Genomic DNA, 19,564 nt, shown 5'->3' with positions numbered 1-19,564 from the left:
GGGCTTCTTCACAAATTATTATTTCAAAATCGATAACCTGATGAGCTGAGCGGAGGCTTTATTTAACTGGTACACGACAGGTCAATGCGAAGTATTGGATAAAGCAGCTGGAAACCAGTTGTCACCAGTAAATGCACGCGGCGTGGCGTTGGAATCGTGTTCGATTGCGATTATGCCGAGAGAAAGCACGTTGAAAAAACTCCGATCTACCGTTGTTCCATGGGCTTATGAGTAATACGTTTCAGTATGGTAAGTTTAGATAATTATTTCCTATTCCGGTTATCATGCGAGTGTTTCAAGTGGTAAACTTCGATTGCAATTTGATTGTAATTGACGTGTGGTCGCCAATATTTTCTTGGCGATTTTACGAGTAACCACATAATGCACATCCCTATGAATGAATCATATATTTCCGACACAGTGGTGGCGTGAAAAGAAATTCAGTACTATTTGCACAAAGTATCACATCGTTGATCGCAAAGGCACTTTTGAAATCCAGTCGCTGTGCGCTTGAATTATAGTACTAATATAGTAAAACACTGTCGTGTAGGCTTAAGGCTTGGCAGCACCTTCTCGGCCAGTTGTCGAAGCTCCTTCAGTCCTTGAACAAATTAAAGGAACTGTAGAGGGCGCTATTCAGTGACCACTACTTCTAGTTTTGGCCCTCAGTTGGTTATGTTAGTGTTGAGAGTCACTGGTATATTGATGGGGGCCTGCAGTTTTATGTTTTCTTTGAAATACTGTGATGGAAGTGTGAAGAGTTTTCATAATATTTGGGTGTGAATAAAGCTGTGATCTTAAACCTTACAGCAAATACTGCATGGGTGATTTTGTAAATGGTAAAGGCATTGTGCTCCGTTTTCCTTCCCAGAATGCCTTTCTACCATTGTGCAAAATCAACCATGCAGTATTTGCGATCAGGCTCATGGTGATGGAGTTTTGAAACTGACTGGATTGATGAAAGTTTGGGCATAAGTTGGGGATGAATTTTATTACAAAAATAAAATGTGTGATATTGAATTTAAAAGGTATTACTGTAAACTCATTCTCAATGGGAATGTTCCATCAGCTTCCAAGAGTTACAAGAGTTAAACCCTCTTGTCCGATGTTTTAATCGGAACATTGGCCGATGTCCAATCCGATGGTTTTACTGACAGTAACTGTAAAAGCAACCACAACACGATGTAGGCCTGCTCCTAACAACACAAAATCAGCATACTGTCTTACAATTTGAAATGTCAGTTTGCGTATTACCTGTAATAGGATTAGCTTTTTGCCTTTATTGTCACTGAGTTGAGAGAATAAATTGTGTACATCACATTGCCGCTCGCACAATACCAATAGTGCTCCGTCGTATTTACACGCAACGCACTCGGTACATGTGGAATAGACAGCACCTCAGACCAAATCACAGGTGGCCTTTAGTCAAGATGCGCATGGCACTGGTGCACCGTGCTCAGCTCGTGGCTTTGCCACTCGTGTTGGTGTCTTCGTCTTGCCAATGGCAGAGGTGAGCGTCGTGTGTCCAGGTAGCCACACATACCTGAGTAAAGGCTAAATCACAGGCTACCTTCAGACTGGTCACACAGCACCTTGTGGTGCCACACAGGGTGTTGTTCCTTGGCTCTTTTCATGGTGGTCAATGGATATGGTAAACATGTACACTGACTGCTTTTTGGGTCTGCAGTCTGTGTGTTGAGTTGTTGCAGCATGGATCATGCAGATGTAATTTTGGGGATACTTTACATGGGTTTAAAAATGGTATAACTGTTTAGTTATCTCTTTAAATGAAAGTTTTTGAATACTCAAATAAGAATACAGATTTGTGTTTGCCAAAACTGAGTGTAGATTTTTTTCTTCAATTTAACACTGGTACTCATATCGGCAAGAAACGTCAAATTTTGCCTATCCAATGTTTTGCTGATGTTGCCGAACATCAGCCCGATCCGATGTCCGATCTGATCATCAGTTGATCCCTCAGCTCAGTGCATGTTAGGCCTACATAGTAAAAATGGTTTCAGTGACCAAATGTCAGTATTAATAAGTTTGTCTGATGAATTGCTTTGTATAGCATCTAGACTATTACATGAAGGGAATAAATCACATTCATACCAATATGCCCCTAAAAGGATTTGTAATTGTAAACTTACTAAAAGTAGATTTTTGAGTGGTAGGCCTAGCCTTGCATTGGAATTATAAATTTCACAATTACTTTTTGAAATCAGTTTGAAAAGAGTGGAATCCCTCGGCAATTTGTATCTAATAAATCAGAGGTGATGACAAATTCCTTGAAATTCAAGGGTTTGGCAAAGGAAAAGTGTTTTCGAAATATGAGGAGGTGTCAAAGGCACATGAAAGTTGTGTTGCAAGGCTGGGAATATCAGAATAGAGAGAAGTTCTACCGTGCCACTGGCAATGTGCTTGCCGAAATTAAGAGAACTCATCTTTATTCTTTTTTCCCACAGCCTCGCGGCAAGATTGCCCAGAAAGTTACCGTGCCGAAAAACCTCCTCGTTCGAAAGAACTTTTCCAGCCCCATTTGGAAATACTTTGGGTTCCCGACCAACCCCAATGACCCCAGTGAGCCGGCCAATGAGGATGAAATCGTCTGTGCGCTGTGCAACAAGAGCCTATCGTACAACAAGAGCACGACCGTTATGCACAAGCACCTGAAGGGGCGTCACCCGAACGTGTTTGAAACGCTCGCGAGTACCACCCCAGATAAGACACTAGCCAAGGGAAAGGTTGGCAGACCGAGTGGTCGTCGGTCATCCTCACTTTCGGTGAGTCAGATTTCTTTTAAAAAAATGCTCCCTTATTTAACCTTTTCCTTTTTTCCTTCATAGTTCCAACAAAAATTAAAGTCTAATGTCGGGATTTTTCTCCTGCTGTGTGCAAAATGAAAGTAAAATCAGGCTTTTTTGCATGGATAAATTGTAACCTTGACTTTGGGCACTGCATAGAACCTGTTTGTTTCACTCAAATCTGAATCTTGATCCGTTCAATCGATTTGGCAGGTTTAGATGTCGAATCAATAATGGATCACTGATCGAGATTCGGATCCGCTTGAAACAAACGGGCCCATCGTTCAACACAGAGGACATGGCTACTCTTGCAGTTTGGTCCATTTAGCAGAGTTTCAGTTTATTTTCCTGATTTCAGCATCTACCGAATACTGTAATGGGATGGTCTGTGTATTTTTTGCCTTGTCCTTCAGTCAGCCAGCAGGATTCAGTTCGGCGAGGGCCTGAAGAAGGCCAACGTGGTGCCCAAGCGCAGCTCCAGCTGGGTCTGGAACTACTTCTTCTTCCCCCAGGACCCGGCCACCCAGCAGCCCATCAAGGAGTTTGTCACCTGCGCCCTGTGTGAGAAGAAGATCACCTACCACGGCGGTACCTCCCCCATGCGTAACCACATCCGCATGGTGCACAAGAGCGAGTTTGCCGAGCACAACCAGTGGGAGGTGGTGGAGGTGTCGCAAGACATGCTGAACATCAACGCGGCCGACCCTAAGGTCCGGCACCAGGAGCAGCAGCTTGAGACCGAAGAGGTGAACCTGAGCTCACTGGTGAGTTTGGCCGATGACTTGAACGTCAGTTATTGCATCGGCAAAGATATGCAATTTGCTCTGTTCTTGTGCATCACATTTAACGAAAATACAGAACTATCAATATTTTACATAACCAAAATAGCTCCATCAGTTGTCAATGAACTATTGGGGAGCAGACCATGAAGAAATATTCTGATTAGAGATGGGAGGAAACCTCAACTAAATGTTCCGGAGCTAATTCACGGAATCAGGGATTGAAAACCCAATCCACCTGTTGCGTCTGGGAGGAATTCGAACCTGGGCTGTTAAGGTAGAATACAACAAAAGTTGATGTGTGAAGAATATGGCATTAATTTCATCTTTTATGAATGATTTGGAGGATTCAGAAAGGTTCTTGCCAAGAAAAAAGACCTTGAAAATAAAGCTCTGTTGTTACGTGTGAAACAATTAAAAACTGACAGATATCCTCTTGTTAACTGCCAAACGAATGATTAAGCCAAGCCACTTCTTTTTGGATATTTTTTTTATTAAAAAGTTTTTCTCAGAAGTGTTTTTAAGTGAGATTTTGATTTTTGCGATTTCATAAGTGAAGACGACCATTTTTCCCCCCCTCAGTGCGAAGAAGACATTTACTCAGATGACCTCCTGCAGAAAAAGGGTCTCCTGCATAAGAAAGGGGCTTGCTCCAGCCCCATCTGGCGTTTCTTTGGCTTCCTGCCCGACCCAGACGATCCGGCCGAGGCCGAGAGCCCCGACAAGGTTGTCTGCGCTCTGTGCGGCAAGCAGCTCATGTACGCCAACTCCAGCACCACCATCATGCGCAACCACCTGGACCACAAGCACCCCAAGGTGTACATCAGTCAGATCCCCCGAACAGTTGCAGCATCGACGTCGGCCGAGGTGAACAGGCTCAGAAAATGGATCTGTCGCAATTTTCTTTTTGTTTCTTAACAGTAGAAGTGCTTTACAATTCAAATAAATGTTGACATAACTGGAGGAACCACATCTAGGTGTATTTTGTATGCATATAGAAACTCTGAGGTGCACATGCATTTAGCCAAGTAGTAATGTGAGCTGTTGTATTATTAGCCCCAAACCTCCCAGATCCCACAAAACCTAACAGGAGGTTTTCATGGAGTCTGCTGGGTTGTGAGAGATAAAAACCAGTCACTGTTACTTTAGGGGGAGCTTGATAACCCTTCAAAATACAAAGAAATCATTGTTTTTTTCTTGCACAGTGGGGATTTTGGAGGGTCCCAGAATAAAATGGCAAAAAAGTTTGCCCTCATTTAGAATGTCTATTATTCTTATTCAATCAAAGTAAACACAAGTATGAACATGTTTGATATTTGCTTTTGAGTCAGTTTAATTAAAAAATATTCCTTTTGATTTGTTCATAGGCACCCAAGCGAAGTGGAAGTTCAATGATGAACAACAGGAAAAAGAGACTTTCGACATGTATTGCGAACTATATTGCCAAAGACCTCAAGCCCCTGTCGTCACTGGAGGAGCCCAGCTTCCGCAAGATGTTGCATGAGTTTGACCCCCGCTTTGTTCTCCCGTCCCGGGAGGACTTCACTCAGAGGATTATGCCGCGCCTGTATGACCAAGTCAAAAATCTGACTGTCCTGCCAGCATTGAAAAATGCAAAGCATGTAGCACTCTCGATTGACATGTGGGGGCGCTCCAGCGTTGACCAGTACATGACGGTCACTGCACACCTCCTGACCTCGGACTGGGAGCTGAAGAGCTTCATGTTGGAGAATGTCCAGTTCCCATTGCCCCATGATGCCAGCCACATTGCCGACTGTCTGAATAAGGTCGCTGCAGATTGGACCATCAGTGAGGACCCCATGAAAATCAGTGCTCTGGTCACCAACAATGCCGTCAAGAACAGCTTCACAGGGAAGCATGTCCCCTGCCTGGGTCACACCCTGAACACCATCGTCAAAGCAGGGCTTCAGTGCCCCGGTGTCCAAGGGCCCCTGGGCTGCTGCATAAAGCTCATTGAGTTCCTTCACAGCGCTCCCATCACTGTTGACACGTCGCTTGCCCAACAGCCAAGCGAGAGTCAGGTGGTCTCTCAGGATGTGGATGTTCCGAGTGCGACCCAGGTGGGCACAGAAGATGTAGACATTTCTCAGCACTACGAGACCCACCAGCAGCTTGATGTCCAAGGGCAGCTGGACGTGCTGGAGCGGCTAGTAACAGCCGCCCAGATCAACGTGGAGGACCAAGCGGACATCTCGGCACTGACCACGATCCAGCAAGTTGAAGCGCGGCCAGTGGTCCAGGCAGAAGAGCCCCTGACAATTACGATGCAAGACATGAGTGTCCCATTGGGCACGACACACAGCATGCTGCGCGGCATCCTGGACAAGAGGGAGTTGCTGAAAACAGTCCTGGTGGCAGCGGAGAAGACAGAGCTGGTGTTGTCTGAGGCTGACATAAAGATTGTGGAAGAGATAGAGAAGGTCCTGGCTCCTCTGCAGACCCTGGCAGAGACGATCCTCGGCAGGAGCTACGCCACGGCATCAGGCCTGCTACCATCTGTTTACTACCTGAAGGCAGTTCTTAAGAGCAAAGACGATGATCTACCAGAGATCATCGAAATGAAGCAGGCCATGGCAAAAGAGTTGGCCTCTGTTTATGAGGATCCTAGCCTCTCGATCATCCTACCGAGAGCTACATTCCTGGACGCTCGCTACAAGAAGCTTCCTTTCTTCAGTGAGGAGCAGAGGGTGGCCATCCAAGAGGAGATCGCCAAAGAGATAATGCTTCTGACGGACAACAAGGTTATGGAAGATGCTGCCCATGAGGAGCCCCCAGAGAAGAAGCCCATGCACGCTTGGGCCTCCCTGCTGGGGGACATGTTTGACGAGGAGGGCGTGGAGGTCAAGGAGTCGGAGCCCATTGGGGGAGCCAAGGATGAAATCCGGAGGTACCTGACAGAGCCCCGCCTGGGTCTGGAGGCGGACCCGCTCAAGTGGTGGCAGCAGAACGGTCCCAGGTACCCACTACTCTCGGCGGTCGCTATGAAGTATCTCTGCATCCCCTCCACCAGCGTCCCATCAGAGCACCTATTTAGCACAGCAGGCATTGCTATTGCTGCCAAGAGGTCTCTCCTGGATGCCAAGGATGTCCAGCTGCTTCCATTTCTGAATGCGAACCTGCAGTAATTTAAGAAGACTTTAAAGAGATGCACGATTCGGCCGTCACTTTCAGTGATTCTGCTATTTGCAAACTCTGTGAGACACTGCGGTGTTCTGGGTTATGATACCGACTACTCAGACAAATCTTTGTAGCGTGTGAGCTCTCATGGACTACACAGCCTTGCGTCAAATCTTGCATAGCTTGGCAGGATGATTTTCACCATTTCTTTGGAATTCTCTTGAATTCCTGGGACATTTTTCAAGATTTCTCCTGCTGCAAAACTTGGAAAAACCTGTAAAATGGCAGTGTTTTCTTTTTCCCGTGAACTTACCAAGGGAAGAAGGAATAAAGTTGAAACTCTGAATCTCACTTTCACATTTGAACCTCTATTGGGTTTCAGTTTAGCCTGCCACGGCTGCCATCAACTTGAACTGGGATTTCTTGACTTGTCTTTATGTAGCATGTCAGAATGGTTTAACAATCTCTTTTTACTGATATGGACGATGGAATTCCTGTAAATATTTCAGATTTGTGTTTCTGATAATGTCCTCGCCTGATATGAAAGTCTAAATGTTCCAGTGTATATATTTTGTGAGCTAGTGCAGCCTCAGTAAGACCATCTTGGCAGGTCATTTTTATTTGCCAAGTTGTATATAGCGTGGTTCTTTAACCCCTTTGCGACAGATGACAGTAAGAGCCACCGTAAAAATTGACTCCCTCAGCCCGCTTTTCAGCTATTATTCTCGGCCCATGCTCGTGCAAACATGGTGAAAGAAGGCATACCCTGGCTCTTGTTATATATGGTGATTGGCCTTTGTGTGTTGCCAAGAAATGAAAAGGCCAAATTTGCATCATAATCATCAGCTTCACAGTAGTCCCCACTTTGAAAAGAGGCAACGGGAATGTGGAAGCGTGAGTAGAGCCGCATGCCACCGAACAATGAGCCTTTTCACTGTGTAATTCCAAGTGTGCAGAGCACGCAGGGCCACAAACCGAGAATTTGCGGTTTAGCAGGTGGCCTTCATGGCCAAGGGAGGCTGGAATTCTCGGAGTCGGCTTTCAGAAAAAAGTTCCCATCGTCAAGGGGTTAATCTCTGACCAGATATGAAAACAGTAGAATCATAACAGTTAACACTTATGCACTTCTTATATTAATGCATTTGTTTTACTTGTGCTATGTTGATTTTTTTATTTTATTTTTTTTTCTTGCATTCTTTGCGTAGAAGAATTGTCTTCAGTTGAACTGTCCTTTTTCAAATCTTGGATTATATCCATTTGGAAAACTTTGTAAAGAGTGCTTCAAATTTTTTGAAATGACAAGTGAAATAGAACTTTACATTATCTTCTGTGTGTAATTATTAGTGGCAAGTTTTATGTTTGGTTTGTGTGAGTTTTTATTGAGGAGGTAAGGGGTTATACATCAGCAGTTTTATTGTCCAAAACCATTTGGAATAAAACATTCACCTGGCCAGTTTTTCTGTGGCATTGTCTAATCTTTCAGAGTAAATTTACGGTGCTGGGAGACTCAGTGCCAGATCATCAGAATATTGGGGAGTGACTCAGTTTAGAAGACTACATTGTACCTGACAGATGGTTAAAATTTTTCGCTTGTCCTGTATCAGATACTATGTATCTTGGAAGAGCTTGAATTTCTTAAAATTGAACAAATTGGAATACTTTGAATTTTGAATCTGGGGGAAATAAACTGACATCCTCAGCACACAAGGTAGACATGGAGGGGAAGAGACTGAGCTGTTATGAATGAAACCCAGGATTCAGTTCATTTTGTGAAGGAGCTCTTGAACAGGTGTTCAAGTGCACGTCTGTAGAGATGGTAGGAAATCTCCGATATTGTTGGAAAACGTCCTGCCAGTTGGACGGAGACGTTTTGGACTTGTTTCCATTTCTCGCCAGCAGTCATGACTCAGTTGCAACCTTGCAGTATACATGTACCATGAATTTTTGGAGGCATTGCTACTGTGATGTCACGGAGGCAGCGTAACTCACAACACAATAATAATGTCACCTAATTTGTTCAAGGTCAAAGTAGATCACCCGGCTTACTAATGCATTGCATGTTACATGTAATAATTAGTTTTAAAAGTGTACTTACAAGTTCCAAATATTCATTCATTCTGCTGCTTAAAAATTGAGATCCTCAGCCCGCTTTTCAGCTATTATTCTCGGCCCACGCTCAAGCGAACATGGTGACAGAAGGCAGACCCTGGCTCTTGTGTATACGGTAATTGGTCTTTGTGTGTAGCCCAGAAATGAAAAGACCGATTTTGCATAATAATCACCAGCTTCACAATAGTCCCCACTTTGAAAAGAGGCAACGGGAATGTGGAAGCGTGAGTAGAGCCGCATGCCACTGAACAATCAGCCTTTTCACCGTGTAATTCAAAGCGTGCAGAGCACGCTGGGCCACAAACCGAGAATTTGCGGTTTGGCAGGTGGCCTTCGTGGCCAAGCGAGGCTGGAATTCTTGGAGTCGGCTTTCGGAAAGAAATTTCCTGCCGAGAAGGGGTTAAGGTGCTGTGGCCAGGCCACTAGACCATTTTCTGCCACCGATATTTGGGCACATCTACATGTATCTATGCTCTTGCAGTTGCTCATTTTCACCAGTTGATAGAGACAAGCACAGGTAAAATGATAAATGCCCAAGGTTGCAAAGTAGCTGCTGGATTTGAATCCCCCACATGCATTTGAGAGCCCCAAAGGATCCATTGCTTCACAGAGTTGCCTAATAAATGAGCTCATGATGGAGTGTGAAAGCTTGTTGTCTGAATTTTCACCATGTTTAGAGAATGGAGTAACCCTACTCACCTGCGCTCTTTAGCCTTGGATGTATCGTCAGTCCAAAATCCTATAGCTTCCCCTGTGGAAAACTTGGATACAGCCTCAATCCTCAAAAATCATCTATTATTTCTTGAACGCTGTTCCTTGGAGGGACTACCCAGGCATGCAACTTTTTTTCAGATTAGTAGATTTCCTCCTTTTTCACTTCACACTCGTGCCACTGAAAAAAGTCTTGTAAATATCTGAATTTCCTTGTTTTTTGTCCAAGTAAAAATTGCATGACTGATGACCACTGTCTCAATACTTCAAAATCCTGTGGCAATTCATTTCATTACGCGTAGGCAGTGCAAATGTTGTCCAAAGGCAATGTGTGTGAATGATTTCATGTACATGTATCATCTAGGCCTGAACCTATGCACAGCAGAGCATAAACAACACAAGGTATAACCCAAGACCTTGACACAAAGAATCCACAGTCAGGCTCAGTCCTCTAAAATCCTCCAAAATTGCCCATAGAATATTAGATTTTTAGGGCATTTAGGGAGGTTAGGGCCAATGAGGAGTTTAATGCAGCCACTTCGGAGAGTTGTTGCCTTCCAAACAGTTACAGAGTAGGAGCGCTTTTGCAAGAAGACCAAAAGTTGCATGGTTATCTTATTCATTTTGTTTCCTGACAGGCGATGTACGTCCTCTTTGAGCACGCGTCCGGCTACGGACTGTTCTCAGTGGTGGAGTTTGAGGAGATCTCCATGCTTCACAGCCAGGTGGAGAAGAGTGTGACAGAGTTTGGCAAGTTTGCCTCCCTGGTGAAACTGCACGCATTTGCCCCGTTCAAGTCAGGAGCCAATGCCCTGGACAACATCAACAGCATATCAGAAGGTAAGAGTGTTAGTCTGTGATGGAATGTTATTGACGTGCAATTAGATATGGGGCAATTTCACGTAAAAATGCCAATACACAACGTGTCACTTTGGAGCTTTTTGGCATCAGCTCAAGAACAGCAGTATGAGGTCATGAAAGTGTTTGAAGTTATTTCAATGTCTCTCCCCCAGGCATTATGCATGACGACCTACGCCTGTTCCTTGAGACGAACCTCCCGGAATCCCCCAAGAAAAGGAAGAAGATCACGTTGGGGGTGGGAGACAGCAAAATAGGGGCAGCCATACAGGAGGCCCTGGGCATACCCTGCCAGTCAGCAGGGGTGGTGGGGGAAATACTCAGAGGTAAGGTGCGCTCCTGTGTTCCCAAGATCATGGGTTCCAGTACAGCCACTGGCAAATCCTCTGTTGTGTGTCTAGCTGGTGCCTTGGCTCAAGGCTGGATGGCACGTGATGGGGTTTTGCCGGACCTGTGAGAACTGGACTACGTACAGCATTGTCAAGTTCTCATCCAATAGAAGTTGACATGAGAACCAATGATTGCCCAGAAACCTTTTTTATACTATTGGTGTTGGTGTGTGGTTGCACCATGTACTTGTCGTTATCTTCAAGAAGAGGGTCAGTTCTCTCGTGAAGGCCACTCTTGTCTGCGTAGTCTTATTCTGAAGTAGGGCTGGGGTTTACACCTGTCTGTGTGAGAACCTTTTTCTAACATTCAGTTCCGTTCTCCACGTGCCAGGGCTGCGCTACCACTTCCACAAGATGATCAAAGGGCTGACCGCCCAGGCGGAGTCCAAGGCCCAGCTGGGCCTGGGCCACAGCTACTCCCGGTGCAAGGTCAAGTTCAATGTCCATCGGGTGGACAACATGATCATCCAGTCCATCAGCTTGCTGGACCAGCTGGACAAAGACGTCAACACCTTCTCCATGAGAATCAAGTCAGTAGCCACTGGTGCCGTTGGGAGTGTGACCCCATCCCACAAAATGCGTCTTACGGCCATTTTGTTTATTAAAGTTACTCTGTTTTGGTTTGCATGGGAAAGGGCACTCTGTGCTCTCTGGTGTATCGCTCAGTCCGGCATACTCATGAGAATAGACATTATTTGAAAAATGTGACCTGTCACCACAAAATGAGCTGGAAGTCGGAATTTTCAAAAATTGAAACATTTGTTTTTTTTAATTCAGCAGAAAATAGCTTTCCAGTGGTAAGGTGACAATGTGACATAATTCTGGCAGCTTTGCGTCTGACATTGTTTCAACATTTCTGACCAGGCATGAATAATGCTATCATCGAAATAGCCAAGAAAATCACATTTTTAAATATATGATTCAGAGAAACATTTGGAATTACACAGAAAGCGGGTTACTCTTTCCAAAAATTTCAGCCCCCCTAAAGAAAATTGACCTCCACTTCAATATGACTTGGAACCCTTGAAATAAGTAAAAGCGGGATGTGAGTTAATGCCTATTTTGTGTGCATAGAGTGTGCAAAGAGTGCATATCTTGGACTGCTGAGTCAGAATTTTGGCCACTGAGTATCTCCCGCAAAAGTTTAGACATATGGACTGCCTCTTGCATTTGTTGACATTTACTGTTTAAATAAACATTGTTTTATGTTCTGGTTTCTCTTCAAGAGAGTGGTACTCCTATCACTTTCCCGAGCTGGTCAAGCTGGTCACCGACAATACCATGTACGCCCAGGTGGCCCACTTTGTCAAGAATCGCAAGGATCTGACAGAAGACAGCTTGGAAAAGCTGGAGGAGATTGTGATGGACAGCGCCAAGGCCAAGGCAATCCTGGATGCCGCCCGCTCCTCCATGGGTAAACTGTCATACCCTTATCAGGGAAAGATTACGGAGTGTCAGGGAAGTTCAGTGCTAGAGCCCTTATTGTGTTAGGGGAAATCTTGCAAGTCTGGGAAGTCCAGTGTAAGAGTCACTGTTGTGTCTGGGAATATCTGGGAAGTGTAGTAACTCCAGCACAAGACTGTATAGTGTCAGGGAAAAGTCTGGAAAGACATGCAATTCCAGAACGAAAGTAGAAATGATGTTAGAAAAATAGTATCAGCCACAGTCATTGGCCGAAGTGTTACTCCCTGGGTTTCAGGGAAAATCCGGAAGTCTCGGGAAATGTGATGTAAGAGTCCACATGGTACCAGGGAAACTCTGGCAAATGGTGGAAGTTTTTAGTGCTTTGCATCGTAGGGAAAACCTGGAATGTCCAGATTCTATAATTCAAACTCTGTGCCAGTTGACTATTCAGTATTACAAGTGTTTTCACTTTTCATTTGCTCCAGTTTTATTGTGTTTGAAATAATTGTCAGTGGCTGGCTTTGGCAGAAGACCGATTTCATTGCATCAGAGTAAATCTGGTACCTCATTTGTTTTGCAAGGTCCACTGCAACAGTTAAAGACAAAAAAAATTGTAAAATGTGTTTGCATGACTGTCAAATCCAAAGAGCTTTATTTTTCTTTTGTTATGTAATTTGAAAAGTGAATTTTCATTTTCACATATTTCCTTGTTCCAGTTATATTGTGCATTGGTCAGGGATTCTTTCATGTTGAAAGGTTTTTGTTAGGGTCCTCTTGAATTGGTGTCTTGTGATGATGCCTTGCAGGCATGGACGTATCTCCCATCGATCTGATCAACATCGAGCGGTTTGCCACCCGGGTGATCGCGCTGCACGACTATCGTAAAAGCCTCCACGCCTACTTGCAAGAGAAGATGCACAATGTGGCCCCCAACCTCTCGGTGCTCATCGGGGAGCAGGTGAGATGGTTACTTTGAAAAATTCTGCGTTTGGGGATGCACATTGAAGTATTTAAGTATAAGTTGTGATACGCTCAATAGGACCTGCAAGGACCATACAGGTCCTTGCAGGTTCTATTGAGTGTATCACAAGTCATCCAGTCTGAAGCTGGGATGCAAGCCTTTCAAAAAGACCAAGAAAAAATCATTGCTTTGTCATTGTTTTCCCTGTTGCTTAAGACTGGACTTGTGAAAGAATTTGTGATAGGACTACAACGCTGGTATTTAGTTGTTCTCTTTGCTGACAAACTTAAAGGTGTTTTTTTTTTCACACAACCCTAAAAAATGCACCATAAACTTAACCTTAAATGTACTTGCAAGTACATTGCCAGTATTGGTGCTTGCCAGGAGTTAATGAGAAACTTCACAAATTTACCACAGTTGGACACCGATTGAGACAATAATGTGGGTGTTGAATTTTAATCGAACCCCCCACACACACACACACACACCGTTTCTTTCTTTCTCCAGGTTGGAGCCCGACTAATATCCAAGGCAGGTAGCCTTACAAACCTGGCCAAGTACCCCGCCTCTACTGTTCAGATTTTAGGAGCAGAGAAAGCCCTGTTCAGGTAAGGCTATTTTCTCTGACAGTTGAACAACTGTTATTTTCTAGAGGCCCTGGAAGCATCCACAAACAGCTTTGAGCCAATTGTTTGGACATTTTAAGCAGAATCGTTTTTGCTCTGTGAAATGTGGATCTAACCTGTGGAACGGTAGCTTGAATTGCACACTAGCTTCTATGATAACCTGAGAATATCCAGCAATAGAACTACAACATGATGATGTAATGCAGTGTTTAGCGCGGTGCATTGTGGGTGAAAGGTGGGGATGTTGCAGGAACGAGTTGACGTGACATGTTGTGTGTAACGTATACTATATTGCGTGTGTATCGACCTGACATGAAAAAAATTTTAAAATCCTGATTATCGTCCAAAATACTCCATATGAACTGCATTGTGTTTATCAAGTACTCAACGAACGCCAGAACTGCATTTTTTTTTTCCTGCAACATCCCACCTTTCACCCACAATGCACCACAGTAAACACTGCATTACGTCATTATGTTGTAGGTCTATTAATTACGCTAGAACCCCCTCTTGACCTCCAGATTTTGACCAATCAGCATACGTGTATTATGGGCCTTTGGCAGGAAACTGTGACATATATCAAACAAATGTGGTCAGCTGACATCTATTAATTAATTATTAATATGATTTGTATAAATCCTTGGTGTCAACGGAGCGGTGATGAAAGTCTCTACATATCACCAAGTATGGTCTTACTGTTTTTTCCAACGGGCCAACTTGGCAAAGATTCCATGAAATCCTCACCCCAAGCATACACCACAAGCCTGTAGACTCCCATTGGTTAGACCCCAACCACTGCAGAGTAATGAGTGTTGAAAGATCAGTAACCCCAAGATGCCCATATGACCGGGAAGTGACCTGGTAGTAAAAACCATTCACCTCTCTGCTCGGAGTTATTTGGGGGGGTGTAGCTACAAACTACTTCCACAGCAGCATAATGAATTGTAGTTTGACCTGAGGGATGTATTGGCTACGCTACCATAAAAAAAACAGTTGTACCGGTTCAGGCATGACCGGGGAACTCCAGGAATTGACGTGGTGATGATTTTCTCCGCTTGGAGAAAAGGTCCCCCTTATTTTGGCATTGCGGCTCCGAGAGTTCTGCGGCATTTAGACATTCTGCTCAAAATGGCATTACATAAACTTTGCATGCCAAAAACAAACAAACACGCACACATATGTCAGAAAATGTTTGAGCCGCAGCTGGCTAGGTTGAAGAGTGGATGATATTCATTCATAGAACCCAGCACTATCTCCAGTCAACCCAATGTGCCCAAGGAGCTTCGTAAAGATTGAGAGAATCACTGAAACTACACCTTTACTTGGTGTTTTTTTAGAGCCTTGAAGACCCGTGGTAACACACCCAAGTATGGCCTCATCTTCCACTCCACATTCATCGGCCGAGCCAGCCAGAAGAACAAGGGGCGCATCTCTCGCTACCTGGCCAACAAGTGCTCCATCGCCTCACGGATCGATTGCTTTGCAGGTTGGAGCTTGTCCCAAATATGAGCAAAACTTTTAGTCGTTTAATGCACATTGCTAGTTTGGAGAAAGGAAATTGGCTCTTCCAAGTCAGTACAGTTTGGAGTTCTTTCCGAAAGCACAAGCCATGCATAAGAAACCTATTATAGCATCTAGCAGTTGCTCTATATTTAGCATGCTTTCAGTGCCAAATCTAAGCACTTTACCAATTTTTCCACCAGTTACCGCCTCAGGGTTTGTGAGCCCAGGATTTGACTTTCAGCAACACTTTCATGGAGGACATGTCGATATGATTAAATTTCCTGTTAGTCTTGTAAACACACAAGTCCGTGGAAAAAGACCATGTGTCATAAATGTCTTACCCAGTGGATCTTGTCTTTCTCAAAGGAGTGTTTTTTGGACGACATGATCCTGGGACGGAACATTATGAATGAATCCCTGGGTCGAGTGGTTGACAGTCAGCCCTGGACAGTGTTCCGTTTTCCCTAAACCCAAAGTGGAGTGGCAATTCACTGGAGATTTTTGGTTTTGCTTTTACTGTTTTATTCCAGATTTCCCGACGACCGTGTTTGGTGAGAAGCTCAAGGACCAAGTGGAAGAGCGCCTATCTTTCTACGAGACGGGAGACCATCCCCGGAAGAACATCGATGTCATGGTGGAAGCCGTGAAAGAGGTAGGGTGGTTGAGATGTACAGAGAAATGAAAAAGGTTTCAGCACTTCCTGTTCTTATTTGCTCACATTCTTTAAAATGTCAGTATTCAAGCTAGTTCAGATCAGCTACATTGGAATTTGAGTATCATCATACCTTGAACTGCTTGAAAAAAAATGACCTGTAAAGAGTTCCTATCTTTTAGCCAATACAAACTATGCCTGGAGTGCCTTGTTGATGTTGGTTTAAGTAAACAGTGCAGTGTGTAATACAACTGAGACAAATCGGGTCAAGAATTAACAGTCAAAACATAGTTCGTGATAACTGCATGATTTACCAATTATAGAGTATATGTTTGCATGTTTTGTGTTGTATTCCTTGGCCTAAAAGTTTCTAATTGACCTGCCAAAATGGTGCATGCCAGTTAGGCTGCTAGGCTGAAGTTACATTCAAAGATCACTTGACTCGTGTGAGGCTTCATTGTCTGGGCTTGCTGAGAAAGAAATTTGCCAGTGTTTGGGTCCAAATGTGTTCCCCCAGGCCAGAGCTGCAGAAGAAATTGCCACCAAGAAGAGGAAGAAGAAGAACAAGAAGAGGAAGTCCGAGGCCAACACGGTGTTACAGGAGGAGGCAGTCAACGGGGATGTGGAGGTTGCCATGGCAACAGATGAACCCCCCAAGAAGAAGAAAAAGAAGAGGAAGTCCGAAGCCAACACGGTGTTACAGGAGGAGGCAGTCAACGGGGATGTGGAGGTTGCCATGGCAACAGATGAACCCCCCAAGAAGAAGAAAAAGAAGCACGCTGACAAAGAGAACGAAGAGGGCATGGCAGAGGTTGCCGCGGAGACACAAACACCCAAGAAGGACAAGAAGAAGAAGAAACGCCACTCTGAAGTCGGGGGCGGGGATGCTGGGCCAGAGGAGCAGATGGAGACTGCCACGCCCAAAACGGATAAGAAGAAGAAAAAGAGAAAGAAGTCCGAGTAACCTGTAACAGGGAAAGCGTGACAGAGCTGCCTTTTTTTTTTTAATTTGTCAACTTCAAGCAGCATCCGATAACTGGAACTGACAGTAGGGTTCCCATAGTCACAGGAAATTGTGGGGGTAAAAGTTGTCCTGGAATAACATGGAAACGTTATGGAAAACTGGGGGGAAGGGTGTTATAGAATCCTGTTTTCAGGGGAAAAAAGGTCATGGAAAAGAAATGGAAATCAAGATCGTGCAAGGCTAATTTTTCATGGGCTGCCTTTGATGTTACAAGAGATTACTGATGAATTTACCAGGCTATCCTTAGCAGTCTGTAGTAGCGGCTGTGGCAGTCGTCCAGTTCACAATACCAAACAACTTTTCTCAGCAAAATGGCAAGACATGGAACAATCCAATTTTTATTCCTGGAAAAGCCATGGAAACTGGCCTTTAGATATCCTCGGGAACCCTGGACAGAATATTATAGAGAGAAACCCAGAAACTGGAATTAGAAAGCATTTTACTGCAGAGGTACCACACTAATGCAGCTGATATGCACATGACCCACAGGTACCTCCTTGATCAATAGGATGTTGAGATCTGCCATAGTGCACGTGTGCCTCGAGCTTAAGAATACATGCGTCAGTGTAGTGCCACCACTGTAAATGCGGTCCCCTCCTATAAGCAAGCTACTCTTGGAAGTAAGAAAATGCTCTCAATTCCTCGAAGGAACGGCCAATCTACATTTAAACAGCAGAGTAACAGGAACACAAGTGCTTGTTCCATAGTTGTGGGAATTCACACGTTGAGAACTGACATTATGGATACCAAGAGTAATGCAGGGACAAAGTTCAATTCCCACGACTTGGTTATGACTTTCCTAACAATAAGAAGTGTTTCCCTCGACATGTTGGAGAACCCATGCTTTCCATAAAAACCATTTGTGTATTTGAAACACAAGCTGCTAGTCCCATTTATATCATACATGTAGTTTCTTTAATTTCGGACAAGAATCCATTTGTAATGCTCTTGTATGGCTTAATCTAGCTGAAGCAGCTATCCATTTCATACAAACTGGATTGTACAGGGAAATGGTTTGTTGAAACAACCGAAGTACTTATAAACAGTGCAGGTTCAATCACATTAATCTAGTTGTCATCTCATTAACTTGTAATTTGTATTCTTTTGTTTTAATGTAGTTGTTAACCTCTAGTTATTCTGAAGTTTGGCCTTCTAAAATCAAAGTTGAAAAAAGTACCAGGGGTTGAAAGTTAATTGAAGTGTTCAATTCTGCAAATTCCCTGCAATGCACAAATACCCCACCTTGGAATCACGGTTCACAGTATTCTCAACTGGGCATTAACTGTAAATAACAGTACAAATTACTACTTGTAGTAAAATGTATTAATCGGCCCTGTCACCTGTAAGAGGACATGACCGCATTGTTCTGTGAAGCCATAAAATACAATAGAAAAGACAATGTACCATACAGTGGCACTATGAATGCATGGCTTTATTGTTCTCTGTACAAGTAACAATGGAAGTAACCTAGCCAGAAGTAGTAATTTGTAGGGCTAGGTCCTTCAGGCTCAGGCTATTACTTAGTATTTTGTAGTACTGAGTACTGTAAGCCAAACAATATGCTTGGCGGTTAGGGTTAACATGGCTTTGCCAGAGTACCTACCTTCCTTAGTTGTTACAAATGGACAATGCTGAGTGCGACTTGAAACTTGAAAGTTTTGTCATTCTAGGTCAAAAACAAAATACCGTACCCCAAACAATAAAGGTGGACTATTTCATCCCCCATCTACCATGCATACCACCGGATCAGTTTCCATTTACTGCGTTTAATACTTTTTCTGCTTAATAATACTTTTTTTGTAATATTGCTTGCATGAATAGGTTCAGCCATGATAATAACAGCAAATACATGTACATGTACGCTTTTATGACCTTTCCCTACTTCCTGGTGTCTGCTTTTCCACACATAATTGAATTCATTTAGAACTCAGCTGTCCCATGACTGAAACTTTACATGCATGGAAAAACACTCGTCAGTACAGATGTGAATTTTTAACTCAATCTGATGTATGAGTTTGGTTAAAGTTCATGGCCACACGCATGTCAACCAGCACGGGAAAACTATATTTTTTGACCGACCTGTCTCAGTAAATTGGCTTTGAAGGTATATTCCGATTTTCACAAAACTGATGTCAATACGACTGCAGATTAATTTATGATGGATAATTTAAAGTTTGTTATTACATCGAAATGTTCATTAGCAACATGAAAAAAGGGAAGCATGACACCCAAAATATTAGTCTGGCAACTCTCCATTTGACAGATTATATTGAATAAGATATATTCATGGAACATGGCCAAAATGGCTTCCTTGTGAAAAAGGTTCATTTCAGAGCACGTAATCTGAGCTGTGACAGTCTTAAAAATACTTTTTATTGAATGGGACACAGGCAACAAAGATTTAAGGTGGTACAAATAAACACTGCCCGCAGGAAAAATTCACTTTGAAATTAAGATACTAAACCTTGCCAGAAATGGCTATCATTGGGTTTGCTTGCTAGCTTATCAGACATCAGATCAATCCCACATGTCATGGTTTCAGTGGATGAAGACTGGACAGTTGAATACTCAGTGCTTAGCAAAACAGGAACAGAAGAAATAAGGAC

At 43.7% G+C, this 19,564-nt stretch overlaps 2 protein-coding genes across 5 annotated transcripts in view; one reads left to right on the top strand and one right to left on the bottom strand.

Annotated features, from left to right (window-relative positions):
• LOC110981252 (uncharacterized) overlaps positions 1 to 19,564 on the bottom strand; it is a 36,119-nt gene that overhangs the window by 6,248 nt on the left and 10,307 nt on the right. The window contains exon 1 of one of the 2 annotated variants that reach the window (XM_022238666.2): positions 570 to 590. The exons of the other annotated variant lie outside the window; for it this stretch is intronic. The gene's annotated coding sequence lies outside the window, so the exon portion shown is untranslated. Of the gene's footprint in view, positions 1 to 569; positions 591 to 19,564 lie in introns of those variants that run through there. 2 annotated transcript variants of the gene reach the window in all.
• Positions 101 to 18,812, top strand: LOC110981250 (nucleolar protein 56-like). Of its 3 annotated transcripts, XM_087144713.1 has the most exons (11): positions 102 to 249; positions 10,180 to 10,381; positions 10,555 to 10,725; positions 11,120 to 11,318; positions 12,015 to 12,202; positions 12,999 to 13,150; positions 13,661 to 13,761; positions 15,117 to 15,265; positions 15,813 to 15,934; positions 16,452 to 16,562; positions 16,665 to 18,812. In XM_087144713.1, exons 1-11 carry the CDS (start codon positions 247 to 249, stop codon positions 16,896 to 16,898), a joined length of 1,632 nt encoding a protein of 543 aa, XP_087000839.1. In that variant the 5' UTR covers positions 102 to 246; the 3' UTR covers positions 16,899 to 18,812. The 3 variants fall into 3 exon arrangements, with proteins under 3 accessions (XP_022094348.1, XP_087000839.1, XP_022094349.2); XM_022238657.2 differs by having other exon boundaries at positions 103 to 249; positions 16,452 to 18,812; XM_022238656.2 differs by lacking the exons at positions 10,180 to 10,381; positions 10,555 to 10,725; positions 11,120 to 11,318; ... (5 more) ...; positions 16,452 to 16,562; positions 16,665 to 18,812 and adding exons at positions 2,466 to 2,783; positions 3,218 to 3,568; positions 4,166 to 4,450; positions 4,951 to 8,177 and having other exon boundaries at positions 101 to 249.

Source organism: Acanthaster planci, linkage group LG13 (genome assembly GCF_054643075.1).
Source record: "Acanthaster planci isolate LZ-2023a linkage group LG13, COTS_SCS, whole genome shotgun sequence".
NCBI lineage: Eukaryota > Metazoa > Echinodermata > Asteroidea > Valvatida > Acanthasteridae > Acanthaster > Acanthaster planci.
Note: the sequence above shows the minus strand (reverse complement) of the source record. Positions and strands in the feature narration are given on the sequence as shown.